Source organism: Drosophila virilis, chromosome 4 (assembly GCF_030788295.1).
Source record: "Drosophila virilis strain 15010-1051.87 chromosome 4, Dvir_AGI_RSII-ME, whole genome shotgun sequence".
Classification (NCBI taxonomy): domain Eukaryota; kingdom Metazoa; phylum Arthropoda; class Insecta; order Diptera; family Drosophilidae; genus Drosophila; species Drosophila virilis.
The window spans coordinates 1,726,205-1,747,674 of record NC_091546.1 but is presented as its reverse complement, the minus strand read 5'-3'; the positions used below and the strand labels follow the sequence as shown (position 1 = coordinate 1,747,674).

General features: G+C 36.3%; 1 protein-coding gene and 2 long non-coding RNA genes across 11 annotated transcripts in view; 1 reads left to right on the top strand and 2 right to left on the bottom strand.

Moving 5' to 3' along the window:
• Nucleotides 1-21,470, top strand: part of bun (TSC22 domain family member bunched) — a 156,817-nt gene that overhangs the window by 52,952 nt on the left and 82,395 nt on the right. Inside the window, exon 3 of one of the 8 annotated variants that reach the window (XM_070208771.1) lies at nucleotides 18,092-18,250. The exons of 6 other annotated variants lie outside the window; for them this stretch is intronic. In XM_070208771.1, coding sequence (XP_070064872.1) covers nucleotides 18,092-18,143 — 52 coding nt within the window. In that variant the 3' untranslated portion in view covers nucleotides 18,144-18,250. Of the gene's footprint in view, nucleotides 1-18,091; nucleotides 18,251-21,470 lie in introns of those variants that run through there. One more of the 8 variants, XM_032438835.2, reaches the window with a different exon arrangement.
• LOC138911170 (uncharacterized) lies at nucleotides 3,728-4,398 on the bottom strand. Its single transcript, XR_011416544.1, has 2 exons — nucleotides 4,032-4,398; nucleotides 3,728-3,963 (listed from the first exon to the last, which is right to left on the bottom strand). It is a non-coding gene; the product is annotated as an uncharacterized lncRNA (long non-coding RNA).
• Nucleotides 16,485-17,573, bottom strand: LOC26531432 (uncharacterized). 2 transcript variants are annotated; one of them, XR_011416543.1, is made up of 3 exons: nucleotides 17,134-17,573; nucleotides 16,813-17,059; nucleotides 16,485-16,732 (listed from the first exon to the last, which is right to left on the bottom strand). It is a non-coding gene; the product is annotated as an uncharacterized lncRNA (long non-coding RNA). The 2 variants fall into 2 exon arrangements; XR_001449719.3 differs by having other exon boundaries at nucleotides 16,813-17,082; nucleotides 17,134-17,569.

Below are 21,470 nucleotides of genomic sequence, written 5' to 3'. Positions count from 1 at the left end.
GGGGAAGCAGGGCGGAACGGCAAGAGGAGTGAGGAATTTAAAGCAAAAACAACCTAAGAGTGCACGACTTGAAGGTATCCTGTGCTTAGATCCAAATCGGACCTGAATTAAGGCAACTTTATTCAGGAATTACTTTGAATTTTATTGCTAAGAAATTATTTGGCCATTTCTCTATTGGCCAAACATCAAGGTTAATCAATAACAGATCAAATTTAAAACGTGGGTGTATAAATCCAATGATGAAATAGTCTTGAGTTGTATTCAGCTTACAACCGCCTATATTAGATTCTTCTAGGCTCTATACCATCCTCGTTAATTGATATTTATCAATTTTGGGAAGAGAAATAGTTATCGAAAGATTACTCGATTAGAGATGACCGATGATTGCCAGTCTTTTTAATCTGCTGCTTGGAAATCGATAATTATCGCTTTTTGATTTTCCGATAATTGTCGAGACAACTTTGTTGAATATAAATCGATAAATAACGATTAATTATCTAGGCTATAAAATCTTCTTGATATGCTCAAAATGCTGCTGCAAATTGATATCGATTATCGATTATTATCCAAGTAATTTGAAAGTAACAAGTTATCGAAACAAAAACAAAATCGATTATTATCGCATTCGAAAAAGTGGCCGCAGTTATCAACATAAAATCTGTTGTGTATTTCATCGATATGTATATCGATTTCGGAAATGACCAGTTATCGAAACGTTGCTGAAAATCGATATTTATCGCTTTTGGAGAAAAGCTTAGCTGTCGAAATTTTGTTTTTGATATATTCCACATTGAAAGTGTCTAGTTTACAGAGAACATTCTCTGGGTTTGAAGCTTTCAGGCCTTTTCCCACCTGTGACACACACCTGCAGTGCTAAAGTGCTATATACCCCTTCTCGGCCAAGCTTAATAGGTGCAGAGTGTGCTACAAAGACAAGGGAACGACAACAACGTCAATAACAAAGTCAACTGCGACGCCACATTGTCTGGCACGGCGCCGTTCACCAAACGAAGGGGGAATTGTTAATTTGCACACACCGCGGCCAGATACACGCTTGCCAGATACAGATACAGATACACACAGCTGTGGATACAAATACATTTTCAATTGCATTGCGTTGTAAATTGCATTTAAATGGCTGCCAGTTAAATAATGCCCAGCTAGTCGGGATAGATCGCGGCCCAAAGGCGATTTCGATATCAATTTTCGCTAACTAGCGACACGTGCGCTCACTATTTGGATGCAAACCAATTTTATTGCATTGCATTCGATTATTTTGCCAAACAATGGACGGGCGAGTGGCTAACCAAACGTTACAGAAGCAGTATTTTTTTATTTTAATTTTTTGGCAGCTCACATGACCATCTGCATATACATTATGTTTCATCAATTTGCTTTTCTCTCTCTCTTTCGTAAACATTTTACTGGCTGCTGCGAACAATTAATCTGCTCTTCGATCTTTTTGATGCAGTCTTCAATCAACTCTTCTCTCCTCTTCCTAGACTTTCTCTATTAAATATTCACAATTCTCGTATGTCTTATATTCTTTATTATCACATATTCTTAATTGCCTTCTTCGTAAACATTTTACTGGCTGATGCGGGAGTGAAATGCGCTCTTGGATATATTTTATGGCATTTTCAATCAAGTCTCAAACTCATTTTACCTCTGCCCACGTTTTCTTATTTGAATATTCTCAATTGCCTTGTGTCACATATTCTTAAAGGTTTCACTGGCTGCACCTGTGCAATGTTTTTATACCATCAAATTCCTGGCCCTACTTTATACATATATCTTCCTCTACGAGATACTTGCTGTCTGCTTAGGGTTCTATTCTTCTATTCACAGTTCTGCTTTGTTCTTGCATTCGTAAACGTTTCACAGGCAGTTTCTTAGAGGAAATCAACTGCCTTAGCTACAGTCTGTACTTTATAAACCTCCCTCACATCTAACACATTTGGGCTGCGTTTTTTTGTGAGGCATCTTGAGTTCGTGTGCGATTTGTGCTTCCCCCAAATAAAGATTACCTTAGTTAATTGCTGTAATTACTTTTATTATTGTTCATATTCGTATTTTAAAATATACGTTATTTATAAATGATTTCATCTTTTATCTAAGCTAACCTTTGTAGCTCGCATTGAATCTGTTCGACCAAAGTTCAGTTTTTAATGTCAGACACATTCGCTTAAAGGTCACATTTAATTGCCAGCTGACAGTTAAAAATTGTTTTTTTATAAATCATCTTAATAGTTTACTAAAACATTTTGAAGCGACTTTCGCACTTTGCTGAAGCTGGGTTTATCTAAAAAAACTTTTGAAATATTTATCGACTTGTACATGAAACTTACTCATATTGCATTTGTAGATACGAAAGCTGAATAAAAGCTATTAAAATCTCCAAGGTTAAAATGAGTTGTATACTGATATCTATAAAATGCGATTTATAGACTGAGACAATGAAGAAAGATCGAGCACTTCATGAAAGGCCTTTTAAAAGATGAGGAACTCCATAAAAAGTACTTTTGTTTATTCAAAACAAAGGATGCACAAGAAACTGTCGAAGACTAAAGAACGGGTTATAGAAAAGCTTAAGGGGAATAATCGTTTATAATATATAATTGAATATAGAGGCTTGAAGCGAATAGAGACATCATTTCGTATAAATTGATCTTTTAGGACTACATTTATAGCAGATACTTTATCTACTTAAACTAAAAGTTATTGCCTTAACTTAGAACCTGAGAAATATTTATATAGAAATCTTAAAATCTTATTCCCTAAAACGCTGCTGAATTTGTGTATTAAGTATGTTAAATATTCCCTGAAAAAATAACAGATAAAAAGAATTGAATCAAAAAGACAAAAGCGATTAATCTTTTTTTCAATATCTCCATTTCCATTTTCGTAATATCGTTAAATATCGATAAATGACAAACACTATTGATATTTTGTTCGATATCTCCATCCATGTTTATGATATCGATAAGTATCGATTTTGAGACTAGGTTTTTTAGCATAACTCGAGGATTATAAAAGATAGATACTTATAACTTGGTCTTTAGACTATCGTATAGCTTATGAGGATTATTAACAATCGACTTTGGATAACTTCTCCATATCCGCAATAATTAAAAAAATATCCCATTGCAAAGTTGTAAACGAATATTCTCTCTCTGATTGTACAAATGACTCCTTGGCAAATGCTTTGCCTTCTAATTAACCAGCTCACATTTCTTCATAACCACACAATAATAATTCCAATAATTATTCCCATAACTACCAAAAAAAAGGGCTCTAATTTAACCCCTTTTGGTAGAGATTTGCAATATAAATTCACCTCTTGTCGCAGTGTCAGCAGTCGCCTTAGGGGCGGGGTTCAACTGTTTGGTTTTGACCCTTTGTTCACGCCGACATTTAATTACTTTTTGGCCAGCCACGTGGAGAATGTTTACACACAGCTAGACACACACACACACACACACGCACACTCGCTCACATAAAATGCAAAAACAATTTTCACCATATTTCGCTTGGCGTTTATTTGGCCAAGCTAATGAGCTGCCGGCCCCATGACCAGACCCCACTCTAGACCAGCCCCTAAAAGAGCTGTGGGTGGGGTGGGTAATTGGGCTGGGCTGTAAAAATAAACCAAAGCTGTTGGCACATGGCGCGCGCGCTGCATTAGTTGCCGCACAAACACAAAGCCAAATCACCCGAAGACAAAGAAGAAGCACAACAAAAACAACAAGTTTAAAATTAAAAAACAAAAACAGAAAACAAAAAACATTAAGTTCATTATGGTATTGGGTTTCACGTGGTTCGCTTTGGGCTTATGACCAGTTCCAATCTCTGGGGGTCTCTCGGCTCTAGATACACCTCCTCCTTCCCTTCCCTCTCCACCTCCAACAGCAACAGCAGACTTGGCTAATATGATGAATACGGGCAGACAGTTTGGCGACGCGACTGCAAACAACGAAGAAAACAATTAGGTCAGACTGCCCGACTAGAAAGTACCCTGTTTCTTGGCCTACTCCATGCTAAATGTTATTCCTATATAGCTACAGGCCTTGGTTTATAATTTACACGGTCTAAAAACGTTATTTAAGTGTGACTAAATTGGAAGAAATGGGGAAAGGTAACAAAACAGTGTGATATTCTCCATGAAAAAGTGTTGTCTTGCGCTTGAAATTTAAGGCATATGCTCAGGGAACCATTTCGATACTTATCGTTATTGTGACACAATGCTCAGGCAACCTTTTCGATACTTATCGATTTTGGGAATATCGAAAATATATCACTTTTTCTGAGTATGGTGAATACTTTCTATATATTCTACCTATAAACTACATTTAACGCCTCTAGCTCATGCGAGATATTCTTACTTATCAATTTAGAGAAAGCTACTGAAAGAAAGTATTCAGCCTACTTTTGCTGATACTTTCCATATATATTGATCGTATCGTATGTTTTGTACTCTTGTAGGCCCTTCGTATCGATTCAGAAATATCTATCGAAAGTCTTGGCATATATTCTTCGAATTGGATGCGTTTCTGACTCAGTCAAACCCAATCTAATTAATTATCTTACCCAATTTCAATAGCTACAGGGTATACAAGAGTGTTCGCACACCGTTTTCTCTTTTCTTTGCTTAGTTTTGATTTTTTGCATAATTCTTATGAAACGCAGCGCAGACTGCAGACTGCGATAAGAGGGGTATGCAATTTTATGCTTGCGAAATATCACAACGAAAAACGGGCGAAAATATAGAGGGAGAAACAAAGTGGAAAATGCAGCGTAATTTATATAAATTATTGTTTGAGTGCAAGTTAAAAGCCGAAGATTGAATACTCTTAAAATGCGATCAGTTATAATCGGACTAATATGAACTATTTCCAGGCCAAGTGTTAACAGATTTATAACTAAAAGCTTTCCACGCATTTTTCACTTGGGCAGGTGTAAACATAAAATAAAAGTAAACAGTGATTCATTCTCTTTGCATTTGCTTTCACATCTTTAAAACGAACCATCCACACTTGAGTATTCATTTAAAATTTGAAATAAAAACAATAAAACAAAGTCTTCCACACATTTTTCACCAATATATGTGAAATATTCGAATCAGAAATCAGTAGAAATGTTAGTTTATATGAAATTAAAGAAAATAAAAATTAAAGTTTTTCACCCATTTTTCACCAATATTTGTGGAATTCGTCAAACTTTAGTCAAAGAAAGAAGAATCTACAACACTTCTAAAATAAATTTAGTTAAATATTTATTTTATGTTTAAAGTTTTATGTTTCGATATGCCCCGAAAAGTGTTGCAACATGTTTGTTAGGGAAAAATGATGCCCGCCCATTTTGGCCTAATTACATAGCCAAGTTGCATTTGACTCGCGTTTGGCTGCAACTGCAGCAAATGGTTGCAACTTCCACAAGCCGCATAAACAACAAATGGCAAAAAGCGAAAACAAAATTTGATTAGTTGCAATTTGATTTTACGAGCGTTTTCTGCTTCTTTCTTCAAACGCCGCCGTTTGAATTTAATTTCAGCCACAGCCCGCGGCTGCCTCTGGACAAAACCAACAGAGAAACATTCAAACTGAATACAAACAAAGTGGCTGCAACAATTTGCATGCGGCATGCGGCTTGTGGCATGTGGCATGTGGGGGAGCCTGCGGCAAGGCAAGGCAACAAAGATGGGACTAAGGCAAGGCTTTTCAATAAGCTTTTCATTCATCATGAATTCTAAATAAATCAATGTACAATCGATATCTCGACTTAAGTCTATTATTCGAAGTTTGTATTAAGCGGACACTAGAAGGATTTTCGTTTCAAATATTAAGTAACGAGCGATCGTCTGAGATCGTGACGGGCTGACGGACAGACGGACGAACATATCGAGATCGACTCGGCTGTTGATGCTGATCAAATATACATATATATATTCTTCATGGGGTCGGAGATGATTTCTCTTCTGCCTTTTTACCCATTTTCAAAGGGTTCAGGGTAGCCAAAAACAATATCGCGCATTATCATAATAAATAATATGATTATATTAAGTTATATTAACTAAAAAGATGCTTAAAATATGTTATTAACTAGCAAATATGCTAAAATGACGCCATTTAAGAATAATTCCCTGCATGCGGCAGCCCTAAAGTATGCTATAAGTTTTTGCATGGATAGCAAAAATAGAATATATATAAAAACAAAAAATAAAAATGATTTATCTTATATAGAAATACTTTTGTATATATTTTAGGCCAATTGTTATCTTCTTTGGGTTTTCATAATTTTGTTTAAAGATTTTTTCACTTTATTTTTGGGCACAACTCGGGCAATGAACTGCGCTTCTATCACTCAGGCTCTCTCTCTCTCTCTCGCGCTGTCCCTTTCCACACATTTGCATTTGTGGACTAAATGAATGCCCATTCGTGTTGTTGTCGTTGTTGTTCTACCGGAACTATGAGGTCGTAGTGCCCATTACGACAATTGCAAAGCGAAGAAAAGAAACGGCAAATGAAAAATGTAAACAGTCCAAATTTATAACAAGAACAATAAAAATAACAATAACAATGGGAGGTCCTGCTAACCCACAAAACTGGAGGTGATTGTACTGCCAGCCGCAGGACTAGGCTTTATAGAGAGGGCCTCCCCCCCATCCCCCGATCCCCTGCCCTGCCCTTACCTCCCTCAACAAATTGCCCAGACACGCGATTTGTCGGCTCGACTTGGGGCTAAAAAAAAAAAAAGCATTTGCCGTTTTTAGTTGCGTGTCAACAAACTGAATTTTAATGAAAATGCATTTTTGAGTTTTTCCCGCACGGTTATTATCGTATTTTGTAAGCCCCCTCTATGCGCGCCTCTATTGAATTAACCCAGTTTCAGTCTTTGAACCCGGATTCATATTAAACGCCGCAAGTGTAAATAAGAAAAGGTAACAAGTCTTTTGTGTGCTCAACTTAGTCAGCGCAGCGCTCGGACAATTATTTGGCCAGTCTGTTGAGTACACAAAAGAGAAGAAATCTCAGCATAATATTTGTTCATTTTTGTGCACAAAAACAATAAGCCACGAATAACAAATAGTTCGCAATTATTGCATGTGTGCCATAAGTTCTTTTCCGTATTGAAAAACAAAGCTAATTGTATAAGCAAATGCTCGCAGACAGCCTTGCTGACTTGTCTACAAGAGTGTCCTGCATGACAGGTCATCGAGAGTGTCCTGCAGGCAGCGATAGTTAAGTAAACTCAAGCTTTCACACATACAGTGCTCACGTATGCAAGCTTTGAGCTTGTGTTGCGACTATCTTGAGGAATTCGCTGAAAGCTTTCAAAGCTCACCAACACAAGCGCAGCGAAAGCTTCTGAAGCGCACGATCACACAGTTTTGTATTCGTATTGTAATGACCAAATTCTACCTTTATAACCCACCTGGAAGGAGCTCAAAAAATAAACATAATTGCCTTCTAAAAGCTTTTTCTTACTGCCCTGCGCTGTAGCACATACAAATTATTGCAATTAACAGGCCGACAAAAAAAAAAAACAAGAAACAAACAAAATTAAATGCAAACTCTTGGCACGCCTTTAAAAATACGTCAAAAATTCGCTTTGTTTAATATTTAAATATTGTTTAATTAATGCATTTCGCCTGATGAACGGCGCGGCGACAAAAATAAAACTGAGTCAAATTTATTTTTGGTTGTATTTTAATGTGTTTAATTAATTTGCTGACTTTTTATGGTCTGGCAACGCTTGAGGCTTGAAATTAAAACAAACCCGTTTTGCCGTGAATTTGTATGTGTATTTTTTTATTTCATTTTATATTTTTCGAGTAGTTTTACATAATTAATTTCAATTTCGTTTAACTTTGTCATTGACACGTCGCGCCAGAGCTCAGCCACAACATATGCCAAGTATAAATTATATATATATATATATATAGTGACATATCCATAGTCGCACCCACCCTTTAACATAACTTAGCACATAAGCATAAGCACAATTATAAACATTTCTAATATTGTAAACAAAGAGCCTGGTGATAACATCGACATTGGTCAAGATCAAACTGTCCCCCTTTGGTAGACATAAACAATTCACCCTAAATATCACGCCACTGTCAATGTTCCCATCAGAGTACTATCCCACGCATAATTGCTGACGCAGCTCAAACTTCACTCAATTTTGACTCAAACTCTCTCAAAGCGAAGTTTGCTAAGCGACCGCAACAGTTAGATAAATCAGTTCATATTCGGGAAGCAAATCTGAATGTACTCAACAAAAGTAGCCGTTAAGTGAAAATAATAAATTGAAATATATTTTTTTATAGTAACCTAACGTGTAAAACTTAATTGGCGCAGCCGGTAGGATACGTCGGGAAAAATTAAAGATCGCTAAAGGATAATTAATTCCCAGATCTAACGCACAATCGCGACCGAAAGTGTTGTCGGAGTGTAATAAAAATTTTCTCGAATACGTATCCGCACAAGAACCTTCGGGTCACTAGTAGCTTAATAATATTGACCCTTTGGGCAATAAAGCTACTACAGTTAATAACGACTGGCTTTGCATATCGTTTGATCCCTGCAATACGTTATTACTGAGTCTTTTTAAGACACACACACAAAAAAAAAAAAACATTTAACCAATAATCCATCACAAACTTTAACCTAAAATAAAAGTGCAAAATCAAAGAACAATAAAGTTCAAACCTACAAACTCAAAACTATTCAAAAAAAAGTGTATTACACCAAGATGACAATGGAATTATCAGAACAACACCTCAACCAGGCCCTTTCACAACTTAGACAGGTGCCAAGCTTTGACGGATCAACGGATCAACTAAACGCCTTCATTAAAAGGATAGATTACATCCTACACCTGTATCCAACCCGAGATGTTAGACAACATAGCATCTTATACGGAGCCATCGAATTGCAAGTCACAGGAGATGCTCAGAGAATATCACAAAGGACAGCAGCCAACACTTGGCAGGAGCTGAGAAACGCATTGATTGAAGAATACAAAGTGCAGACACCATTTGAAGAACTCCTTCGACGCTTATACAACACGAATTACCAAGGAAACGTCCGTAAGTTCATCGAGGAGCTCGAGAATAAATCTTTTGTTATATTAAATAAGTTAGCACTAGAAAATATACCTAGCAATACAACCCTTTATACAAATGCTATGAATAACACAATCAAAGATGTTATTACAAAAAAATTACCAGATAGGCTTTTCATGATGTTAGCCAGACACGACATTACGTCGACACAAAAACTAAAGCAAGTAGCTCAAAGAGAGGGATTATATGAAAATAGCGTTACTGAAAAACCTAAAAATAATAATGTTCAGGGAAATCCAAATAACAATCGTAGGAACATGGGAAATTATCAGCAAAATGCTAACCCAACCACCATTTCAAGTGGTTATTCCAACACAAATCAGAGTTATCACGCACAAAATAAACAGCACAGTAAGTCCGAAGACAATCAGAAAGCTCACCACGAGTTCCAACAGAAATTAAGTCAAGGTAGATACCAAAATCCCTTAAACTACCAAAATCAGTCCCATTCACGCTTGAATGCACCAAACCCTCCGACTAAACGTCAAAGAGATAGTAACAGTGGGCAGATGAAAATGGATACATCCGAAAATTTTCATCAGCAAGCCTCGGAACAAACAGAAGAAATCCATTCATAAAATTGATTATGAATGACGAAGTTCTAAAATGTGTCATCGACACAGGTTCAACCATAAATCTAATGAAAACAAACCGCTTAAATTTTCCAGTTTACAACGAAACATTAAAGGTTCACACCATAAATGGTGTTATTGAATTAAAACAAAGTATACGCTTAGGAGCAAGCAAAATTTGTCCGAGCAAACAAAAATTCTATATTCACGACTTCTCAGAGCATTATGATGTTCTGATTGGGAGAGAATACCTTGAGGCATGTCAAGCAAAAATAGACTATGCACAAGGATCCGTAACCTTAGGAGAATTTAACTTTTGTTTTAGATATAACGACGAAGAGGTCGAAGAGGACATGACCGCACAAGAGTGCCTTGATCCACCCTCAACAGAGGACAGACCATTTAACTTCGCTATTAATAATGAATTAATAGAAAACAATGAGTTTAGGCTAGAGCACCTAAACTCAGAAGAAAAAGAAAAAATAAAAAAAGTTTTACATGAATTTCGTGATATCCAGTACCATGAAGGTGACAATTTGACTTTCACTAGTACAATTAAACACAAAATTCTAACAAAACATGAGGACCCAATTTACAAGCGTCCATACAAATATCCTCAAATATACGATGAGGAAGTAAATAAACAAATAAGCGATATGATAAAACAAAATATCATACGTAAATCCAAATCCCCTTACTGCTCACCAGTAATAATCGTTCCAAAGAAAAACGATGCATCTGGAAAGCAAAAGTTCCGGTTAGTCATAGATTACCGCAATCTCAATGAACTAACTATTAATGATAAATACCCTATCCCGATCATGGATGAAATATTAGACAAACTTGGAAAATGTCAATATTTCACAACCATTGATCTAGCCAAAGGCTTCCACCAAATCCAAATGGATCCTGGTTCAATTCCCAAGACCGCATTTTCGACTAAACATGGCCATTACGAGTACACTCGCATGCCATTTGGTCTTAAGAATGCACCTGCAACGTTCCAACGTTGTATGAACAATCTCTTAGAAGATTTAATTTTTAAAGATTGTCTGGTCTACTTAGACGACATTATTATTTTTTCCACTTCATTGGAGGAACACATTTTGTCGCTACAAAAGGTATTTAAGAAGCTTAGAGAAGCTAACTTAAAACTACAGTTGGATAAATGCGAGTTTATGAGAAAAGAAACTGAATTTCTCGGTCACATCATCACAACTGAGGGTATAAAACCAAATCCCAACAAGATACAAGCAATTGTCAAATTCCCAATTCCAAAAACCCCAAAAGAAATTAAGTCATTTCTAGGATTATGTGGTTTCTATAGGAAATTTATACCAAATTTCGCTAATATAGTAAAACCATTAACACTTAAATTAAAAAAGGGAGCAAAAATCAATATAAAAGACAGAGACTACGAACTAGCGTTTGAAAAGCTAAAAGTACTCATAACATCCGACCCAATTTTAATATACCCTAACTTCGAAAAACCATTTTCATTAACTACAGACGCGAGTAATATGGCAATAGGGGCCGTCCTTTCGCAAGAGCATAAGCCTATATGCTATGCAAGTAGAACTCTCAACGAGCATGAGTTAAATTATTCAACGATTGAAAAAGAATTATTAGCAATCGTTTGGGCCACTAAATACTTTAGGTCCTATCTCTTTGGTCGACAATTTCAAATCCTTAGTGATCACAGACCACTCGTCTGGTTAAATAATATGAAAGAACCTAACATGAAATTACAAAGGTGGAAGATCAAGCTAAATGAGTTTGATTTCCAAATTAAATACGTCCCAGGAAAAGAAAATTATGTGGCAGATGCTCTGTCCAGAATTCAATTAAACGAAAACTTCTTAGGCGAAGATACAATTAGCACAAGAGCAACAATACATAGTGCTCAAGAAGACAACAGTAACCATTTACAAATCACAGAAAGACCACTTAATTATTATAATCGACAAATAGAATTTGAAAAAGGAACCGAGAACGAAACAAAAGTTACGAATTACTTTCACAAAACCAACATAAAAATTACGTACAAAGACATGACTAATACGCATGCCAAAGAATTAATAAAAGAATACTTATGCACAAAGAAAAGTGTGCTATACTTCCACAACGAAGCAGATTTTCCAATTTTTCAAGAAGCCTACTTAGAAATAATAAGTCCAAATAATTCAACAAAGGCAATGAAAACTAGTACAAAATTAATAGACCTTCAAACATACGCAGAATTCAAAGAATTAATATTAAAAAAGCACAAAGAATTATTACATCCAGGAATTGAAAAAACTATCAATTGGTTCAAAGAAACCCACTATTTCCCAGATTATCAAAATTTAATTCAAAATCTAATAAATGAATGTGAGATTTGCAACATCGCAAAAACAGAACACAGAGATACAAAATTAACTTTCGAAATAACTCCGGAAATCGCTAATATCCGAGAAAAATATGTAATGGATTTTTACATAGTAGGAGATAAACAATTTTTATCTTGCATTGATATCTATTCAAAATTTGCATCATTAATAGAAATAAAAAGTAGAGACTGGCTAGAAACCAAACGAGCTATATTACAAGTGTTCAACCAAATGGGTAAACCCATCGAAATAAAGGCAGACAAAGACTCAGCTTTTATGTGCACAGCTTTACAATTATGGCTAAAATCAGAAGCAGTAAATATTAATATAACCACTAGTAAAAATGGTATATCCGACGTAGAACGATTTCATAAGACAGTTAACGAAAAACTAAGAATCATTAACAGCGACTCAGACGTCGAAAATAAACTTACAAAATTTGAAACTATACTCTACACGTACAATCATAAAACAAAGCACAAAACGACTAACAGAACACCAGCGGACATATTCATATATGCAGGTACACCAGAGTATGACACTCAAGCTAATAAAGAAAAACTAATAAATAACCTCAACAAAAAACGAACAAATTATGAAATTGACACTAGATACAAACACTCACCGTTAGTTAAATCAAAGACGACAACCCCGTTCAAGAAAACAGGAGAACTAAGACAAATCGATGACAAACATTTTGAGGAAACTAACAGAGGCAGGAAAATAACACATTACAAAACCAAATTCAAAAAGAAAAAGAAGACTAATCAAAGCAAATATAACAATTACAGGTCAACAACAGACAGCGATCAAAACATACAAGCACCAGCTTAAATTAATTATTATAATATTACTATCAATAACTGTAAACCATATAAATGCACAGAGTATTGAAATTAATCCTATCAAAGCCCATAACGGATATCTCATATTTAAAACAGGAACCATAGACATTCCGACAGATTACGAATTCCACTGTTTAACGGTTAATATAACAAAAACCGAAGAAACTTTTAACAATTTAATTGAACAAAGTAAAGAATTCAATAACCTTATACAAATCGAATACCTAGTAGAAAAATTAAACAGAGAAATAAACGGCTTAAAAATAGCCAAACGCAGCAAAAGAGGTTTAGTTAACATAGTAGGAACAGCATATAAATACTTATTTGGAACATTAGATCAAGAAGACAAAGCAGAAATTGAACAAAAAATAAGCAACTTAGCAGAAAACAGCGTCCAGGTTAACGAATTAAATTACATAATAGAAGCTATAAACAAAGGAATAGAAATCATGAACGAACTAGATCAAGAGAAACAAAAAGGAAAGAAATTAGATATCCTTATATTTAACTTACAACACTTTACAGAATATATAGAAGACATTGAGATGGGAATGCAGCTCACAAGATTAGGAATTTTTAACCCAAAATTACTAAAACATGACTATTTGTTGCATGTTAATTCTGAGAAATTGTTGAATACAAAAACTTCCACTTGGTTTAAATCAGATACAAACGAAATACTTATAATATCCCATATTCCTCGAGAAATAATAAAAAGCCCGGTATTCGAAATAATTCCATACCCGGATGAAAATAATAATATTTTGACAGAAATAGCTCATGAAAAATATTTTACCCAAGATAAAAAAGTTTATAGCAGAGAAACAAAAAAATTAATTAATAATGAATGTTTAACAGGAATTTTAAACCAAATAACATCAGAATGTAGTTATACTAAAATTTTGCAAAATTTTCAAATCAACTACATAGAACCAAATATAATTTTAACTTGGAATTTACCAAAAACTATATTAAACCATAATTGTATAAATAACGAAATAACAATAGAAGGAGACAATATAATAAAAATCTTTAATTGTTCATTGCAAATTAATGAAATTTCAATTTCAAACAATATGTTAGATTATACTCAAAGCATTTACGTAAGCAATGATGTTATAAAATTAGAACCACTTTCGTTTGTACAAACGAAACAAATTATAAATGCACATACAAAATTTAACAATGTATTCCAGATAATTACAATAACCATATTTGTAATCATATTAATAAGTTTAACACTGTATTTGACATATAAGTTCAAAAGCATACCTAAGAAATTAATTATAAAATATAAAAAACCCAAAGTAGAAGAAACACCTACAATAATAGGAGATATACCAATTGTAAAAGAAGAAAATGTTACACTATATCCAAACTTAAACACCTGAGGACAGGCACTTTTCTAATGGTTGGGGGAGTGACATATCCATAGTCGCACCCACCCTTTAACATAACTTAGCACATAAGCATAAGCACAATTATAAACATTTCTAATATTGTAAACAAAGAGCCTGGTGATAACATCGACATTGGTCAAGATCAAACTGTCCCCCTTTGGTAGACATAAACAATTCACCCTAAATATCACGCCACTGTCAATGTTCCCATCAGAGTACTATCCCACGCATAATTGCTGACGCAGCTCAAACTTCACTCAATTTTGACTCAAACTCTCTCAAAGCGAAGTTTGCTAAGCGACCGCAACAGTTAGATAAATCAGTTCATATTCGGGAAGCAAATCTGAATGTACTCAACAAAAGTAGCCGTTAAGTGAAAATAATAAATTGAAATATATTTTTTTATAGTAACCTAACGTGTAAAACTTAATTATATATATATATATATATATATGTGTGTGTATATATGTAAATCTGCAATCATATTTTGTCCACAACTTTCACTTTCCTCGACTGGAGTTGATAAATTGAAGTACGCGCAATTGTGACTCGTTCACGATGGATGCGTAAAATGTCAAATTGCAGCTTGATTATCAACAGGTGGCAACGCCCAGCAACATTTCCAATGTACCCTATTTGAGGTTATGTTCGAACACTTAAGAATGTCGGATGTATATAGCCACAATATTATGTAGCTTCTGAAATATTCTGAATTTAAATTTAACATTTATGTACGCCTTAAATCAATTTAATTCTCAAAAATTGCGTAGGCCTTACAGCCAACCAAACCAGCCCAGTTCCCCTTCATGCCGCTCAGATTGTGCGCCTTAATATCCTAAGTAAATATTATATACGAGGGTTGGGTCTGGGCTGGCTCTCATTAGCGTGGGCCTTGTGTGAATCAGTGCTGGGAAACGTTTGCTTTTCTCTGTTTTTCTTTTATGCAAAAAATGTTTGCGCGCACTTATTATAATTCTTGGAAAAATATTACGCAAAGACAAACACCCACAGCATGTTGGCTACAGTGGAACCTCCTTAAAAATGGCCACACAAATTTTTGTCTCTTTCGCATGCTTTTATCTCCAGACGCGCGCCGCGGTGTGCTTATCATATTTATAGATACTGCTGTTATAGATAAGACTACCCTACATGCTGCTTTATTTAAGAACTGTTTTTTATGATAGATCGAACAAACAAGTGTCACTCAAAGGTGAACTTTGGAGCCTGAAACATGTTCTTCCCACAAAATATGGCTAAATTTAACTGACCTTCAAAATGAATGCCTTTATTTTTCACATTTGTGCACCTTTCTTCTCAATTCTCAACCATTACTCATTCGTGTTTTGCAACACTGCCTCCTACTCTAAACTACGCCGCATTAATACCTGAGCCTATCCCAAGCACTCACCTGTTGCGATTATGCAAATTGACAATTGACAATTGAATATTGATAAGTGTTCAGTTGTGTGTATTTATTTGCTCATGCGTAAAATATAACTTAATTAATAGGGCAACACATAAAATAGTTGTGTGTATATACATATATATATATATATCTATATATGTAGATAGGTACAAATGTTTACATAATTAAAATTAAAATCACATTTCAATTATATTTGTTTTTTTTTTTTTAGTATGTCAACAAACTTACAAAACTAAAACAAGTTGTTTTTATTTGTTTTTCATTTCTGATTTGTCTTTAGGTTAAATTCAAAGCACATTTTGCATAGGAATCAAGCATCAATAAACGAGTAAACGAACGGGCACACTGCCAAAAGTGTTGAGAAACAGTTGTTTGGGCAAGTGTGCCCTATTTTTTTTTTTTTCTGTTTTTCATAGCGCTCCTCCCTCTCGCTCCCACTCTCTCCTCTCTCTCTCTCTCGCTCGCTCTGCATCGCTACAGAACGGTCATGGCGATGAACATGAGCAAGACGATGATGAGCCAAGGGCAAATGAACATTAGGCAGGCCACCTCAAACATATTTGCGGTATCCGCTTCCTCTTGCGCTTTTGATGTGTTGAATATGAGATCTCAGGTGGTGGACAACTGTTGCTCTTTGAATTGTAGCTGTTGTTGTTGTTGTTGTTTTTATTTCTTGCACTTTGTCACACAGTTTATACGCCGTTTGCCTTTTTTCTTCACTGCACAACTATTACTGTTGTTTTGCTGCTGCTGCTGCTGCTGCTGTTGTTGTTGTTGCTGGTTTTTTCTTCTCGAGCAGCTAACTGCGTCTGCTGCCATAACACAACGACGTACGACGTTCACTGTCACACTGAGCGGCTGGCTAACCGCTTGAGTGTCTCTGCCGCTGTCGCTGTCGCTGCTGCTGCTGCTGCTGCTGCTGCTTCACTGCCTTTGCTTTGGTTTGCTTCGCATCGCTCTGTTGCGTCCGCCGGTTTGTTTGCCTTGTTATGCCTATGTGCATGTGTGCATGTGTGTGTGTGTGTGTGTACGTCAATCAGCCTCTCTGTCGTGCGCTCTCTCTCAACACTCACCTCTTTTTTTTTTTACTTTGAGTTGTGTTGATGACTTTTTACGCTCCGATCGCTGCTGCTGCCGCGCTCTCTCTCGCCGGCAGCACTTAGTTCTGCTTACCTTTGCAATCGCTTGCGAAAGGTGGAAGGGGGGGGGGGGGGGGTGGTTGGTTGGTTTGTTGGTCGCTGGGCAATTGCGTTTTATTTCATTGACCCCGGGGCAAATCTTGCGTTTCCACTTTGTTGCATTTCGTGTTGATAGGAAAATCTGATGGAATTAATCAAAGCTTGCTAAGCGCAGCATTTATCAGTGGCAGACTTAACGGTTGAGCTTTGGCTTACCTTCTTGCACAGCACTGACGGAGCTTTTTAGCTGGCAGCCTGAGAATCGCTGAGAGAGGCGCCGAAAAACAGTGCTCCAAAATATAGTAAAACCAAAAAAATTGAGTTTTCTTTTTAAGTGCCTTCGCTTCAAAAACAAAACTAATGAAATTCAGCTTTTTATATGGCATATATTTCAGGGTTAAGTCAACTTTCTATAGGCATTTATAGTTATATTAATTGCCTTGCCTTAGAATGAGTATTCTTTGCAAATCTCTATCTTATTAATTCTCTCTCTTCTCTTTAAATCGTTAGTCTATTTATCCATAGATGATGCCAAAGGCTAAATTTGTATGGCAAAAACGGAAAATAGGAATCCGAATTTGAAAAAAAAAACATCAAATTTTAAAAGTCTAAATGACAATTTACAATTTTGAATATGTTCTCGCGTCAAAAGTTTACTGTAAATACACATTTTCTAACACTGACAGCAGCCCCAACAAAAATATCGATACTTCTAAAGAAAAAAAACTTTTCCATTGAGAGCTAACCCAATCGCATATCGTGATCAACTTCTGTGGCGACCTTTTACAGAACTGGTCCGAACGTAATGCACTGCGATGTGGCCATATGGAAAATTACAGGCAACCAGTTTTTTATTTCAGATTTGAGTTTGTGTCTGTTTCCATTTCCTAAGTAGTTTCCATTAACAAAGGCACAAAGCACCTAATCTTATCAGAGCTTTACCAATATGTCTGCATGAGTTGGGGCTCTTCAATCAGTTGGGCTACTTAAAAAATTGGTTAATTGTGCTAAATATATGAATGAGCCACAATATCAAAAAAAATTTATAGTCTAGCAATATCTAACTCAAACGGGTTTCATATTTGTACAACAATAAATTAATTGTCTAGATTAAAAGTTCTTTAAGTACTTTGAGTAGCATATTAATGAAATTTCTATTCTATTTCCCTTGCAGGTATGTTGTGATTCATTTGCCCGACAGAAATAAATATCTATGTGCATTATAAATACATTTCTATGTGTACGTAAGTAATAAATGAAACTTTAGTCATACACGGAAGAATCTGGAGATAATGGGAAAAAATATATTTAGTCTAGAAAGTATAAACCATCCATTTTCAAGAAGGCTAAGAGAATGCATTCTAAGCACTGGGTTTCAGTGTTGATAAACTGAATTAAGATATCATTTAAAATAGACAATAGACCAATATTCAGCCTTCAGAGACATTCGTCAGATGCAACTCAAAAGAATAAGCTTTAAGAAGAGAATATTAGCTAAGCTAATAAGTTTTTAGTAGTTCTTTCAAATAGCTCTAACTAAAATTAGAAAGATTTCAGGGACTTGCAAATATTATAACAATTTTTTTGGTTTCTTATAATATATAGAGATATTTTCCTAATTTATTAATTATATAGGCATAGCTGTCCACTCCATTGTCCGGCTGTCCGAACTTTGTGTACACTTTCCGTTGTTTATGCTTTGCGCTCAATGTAGGTCATGTTCCAGTTCCGTTAGCACAGGGCGAAGGGGAGCGTGGGTGGGAGGGAGACAGAGAAGTGGACTTAAAGATGCGAAGAACACATGCAATTAACATGGTTCAGTCATGTAAAAAGATGATGAGTTGCCAGAAGAAGAAGAAGAAGTAGAGTGTCCTTAGCTTGTGCCGTTTTGCTCTTTCCCTTTGTCTTTTACAATCTCGTTTCTTATCGCCTGCGACATTGATTTGTCATAGCCAGTAATTAAGTATTTACAATTGTTGTTTGTATTTTTGTTGTGTTGCGTGTGGTGAGGTCCTTGCGCAAGGACCTTAAAATTGTGCGCCTCGTTGATTATTTATAAATTGGCGTAATTAGTTAGACAGTCAGCGAGCCTTCGGCGACGACCCCAGCAAAATTAGGACAACGACAATCGGAGAGTACACGCTCTCTCACGCTCGATTTACAGCGTGTGCAGCGTTCATTTCTGCAAGCCAGCAGCAGCCGCCTCTCTCTCTCTCTCTCTCTCTCTCAGTCACTCTCTCGCAATTGTCCATCTATTGTTGTGATGGCTGCGAGCTCACCACACCACACCACACCACACCACATCACACCACACCTCACCTCACTTCGCAGTTAGCAGCAGTGACCCAGCCACATTTGTTTGTATTTGTGTTTATGCTAAGCGTATGCGCAGGCGCCTTTTGCAGCATTAGCGCAGTGGCAGAGCATATCAGGTGGATATACATAAACCTCTTAATGGGCTCTCACTCTCTCTATATTTATGTATGTATACGCATGATAGAGAGCGTGCACAGTGGCATAGGCTAATTAGTAGGCGGGAAGGGGGGGGGGGGGGGGTCGTCTCTGCTTGGTAACGGGCGGCCACCCACACACATACACACACGCATATTTCCTGGGCGCTTTAGCTTAATCAATGCGCGCCCACTTAAAGGCAATTGCAACATAAACTCTCTCGCTCTCGCGCTCACGTGGCAAAGTTAAGCACAGAAATGAACTTGCAGCGCTGCTGACAGAGAGATAGAGAAAGAGAGAGAGAGAGCGAGCGCGCGCGAGAGAGCATTTGTGTGCGTGTGTATTTGTGTGTCTGTCTGTTTTTGCTTGCGCTCATCTGCATGACGATGAACGCGCCAAACGGGTAACACACAAAAAAGCTACCCTCAGAGTGCTGCTGCGGCTGTCAATCTACACTTTGGCTTCTTTCTAACCAACAAACAACAATTGCATTTAATAAAGTGGAACATCAAATAAAAATAAAAATAAAAATAATAATTAAAAAGAAATATATCTATATTTGATATAAAAAATCCGAATTTCGCTAGCTAAACGTATTAAACGGGGCAACGTCTTATCTCGCGCCCCTGCAGCAGCGTGTACGTGCGCGTTTCATGGTGTTTGTGGCAAATGCGGAAGTTGTCGTCGCTGCCATCGTCAGTCTTCGTCGGACGTCGCAAGTGTGCAACGCAGTTGCTTTCCAACAACACAAACAAGCAGCAAAGTGCTAAACCAAAAGTAAATTGTGTTATATAAATAATTACAAAAAAAAAAAAAGAAAAATAAAATTAATTAGAGCTGTGCACACATATATATATATATATATATCTAATTTGTGTTGTTTATAAAAGCACGCAACGCAATCAAAATTCATAAGCGAACGCCTCAGTTCTATAACTCGACCAGGCGACAAAAGCGTCCGTTGCCAACTCTCACGCGCTCGTTCGCTCTCTCTCTTTCGTTCGCTCTGTGTGTGTGTGTGTGTGTGTGTGTGTGTTGTTGCTGTAATATAAAGTGCGTGGCGCTAAACTCCTGCATAGCCACCTCCTCTCCGACCCGCCCGCCCCCTCCACAACTGCCCTTACAGTTAGTTTCTAGCCGTTTCGCGCCTATTTCGTTTTCGTTTCTTGCCCGTTCGTCGTGTGGACAAACAAAATTTCATTCATGGAAAACAAAAACCATCTAGAAATTGCCTTTAATAACGGAAATATATTTATTAAAAGGTAACTAAATTATTATTGTTGTGCGTTATTTTTGTGTTTTGAAAATTGTTAAAATTGAAAATTATTTTGTCATAATTATTCACATAAAATACCTCTACATATCTCATTCTTATCTCCTGAATCTCCTGAATCTTTGCCTTCATTTTGGGTGTTAAGGCAAATCGTGCGCCCACTCAAGGCTACGCATGCGCCCCGCGCCCCGCCTTGTTCACTTTCTTGCCGCGAATGTCAATTTGCGTATTATGTAACCGTTTCTAAGGTCAAAGTTAAAAGCAAAAGGTTTTAACGAAGGCCTGCCCCAACTAGACATTTAATCGCAACTCATTATCAAGCTGCTCGTTATTGTGGTATTTTTTAAGTGGTATCTGCTTCCAGCTCAGCTCAGTCAGGGCATTATTCCAAGTATCCGTAGGCCTATTTATATGTGGGATAATACAATTAATGCAAATGGAATTCCGCAGGCGAAATGAAATCATGCGAAATCACATTGTACGGCAGCTTATAATATGCCTAGCTACAAATAGTATTATACCTTTATCTACACTGTTTTTTAGTATTTACAAAAACAGAGTTGATTTGAGTAGAACTAGTTCTTTGGAATAAGTAATAGAATAATGGAATGTTCGAAAAAAGAACTTCAAATTATTTAGTATATTAGCTTTTTGATTTCTTTGGAAAGATATAACTTTCATTCGCAATATTAAGTTAACATTATTCTTCTGTTGAACTGAACTAGTTGAATTAGTTCTGCGATCATAAATTTACGCCTCAGCCCTGGACATAATCCACGGGAACTTTTCTTATCACATGCTTCGATTATAAGTTTATTTCACGCAAGTT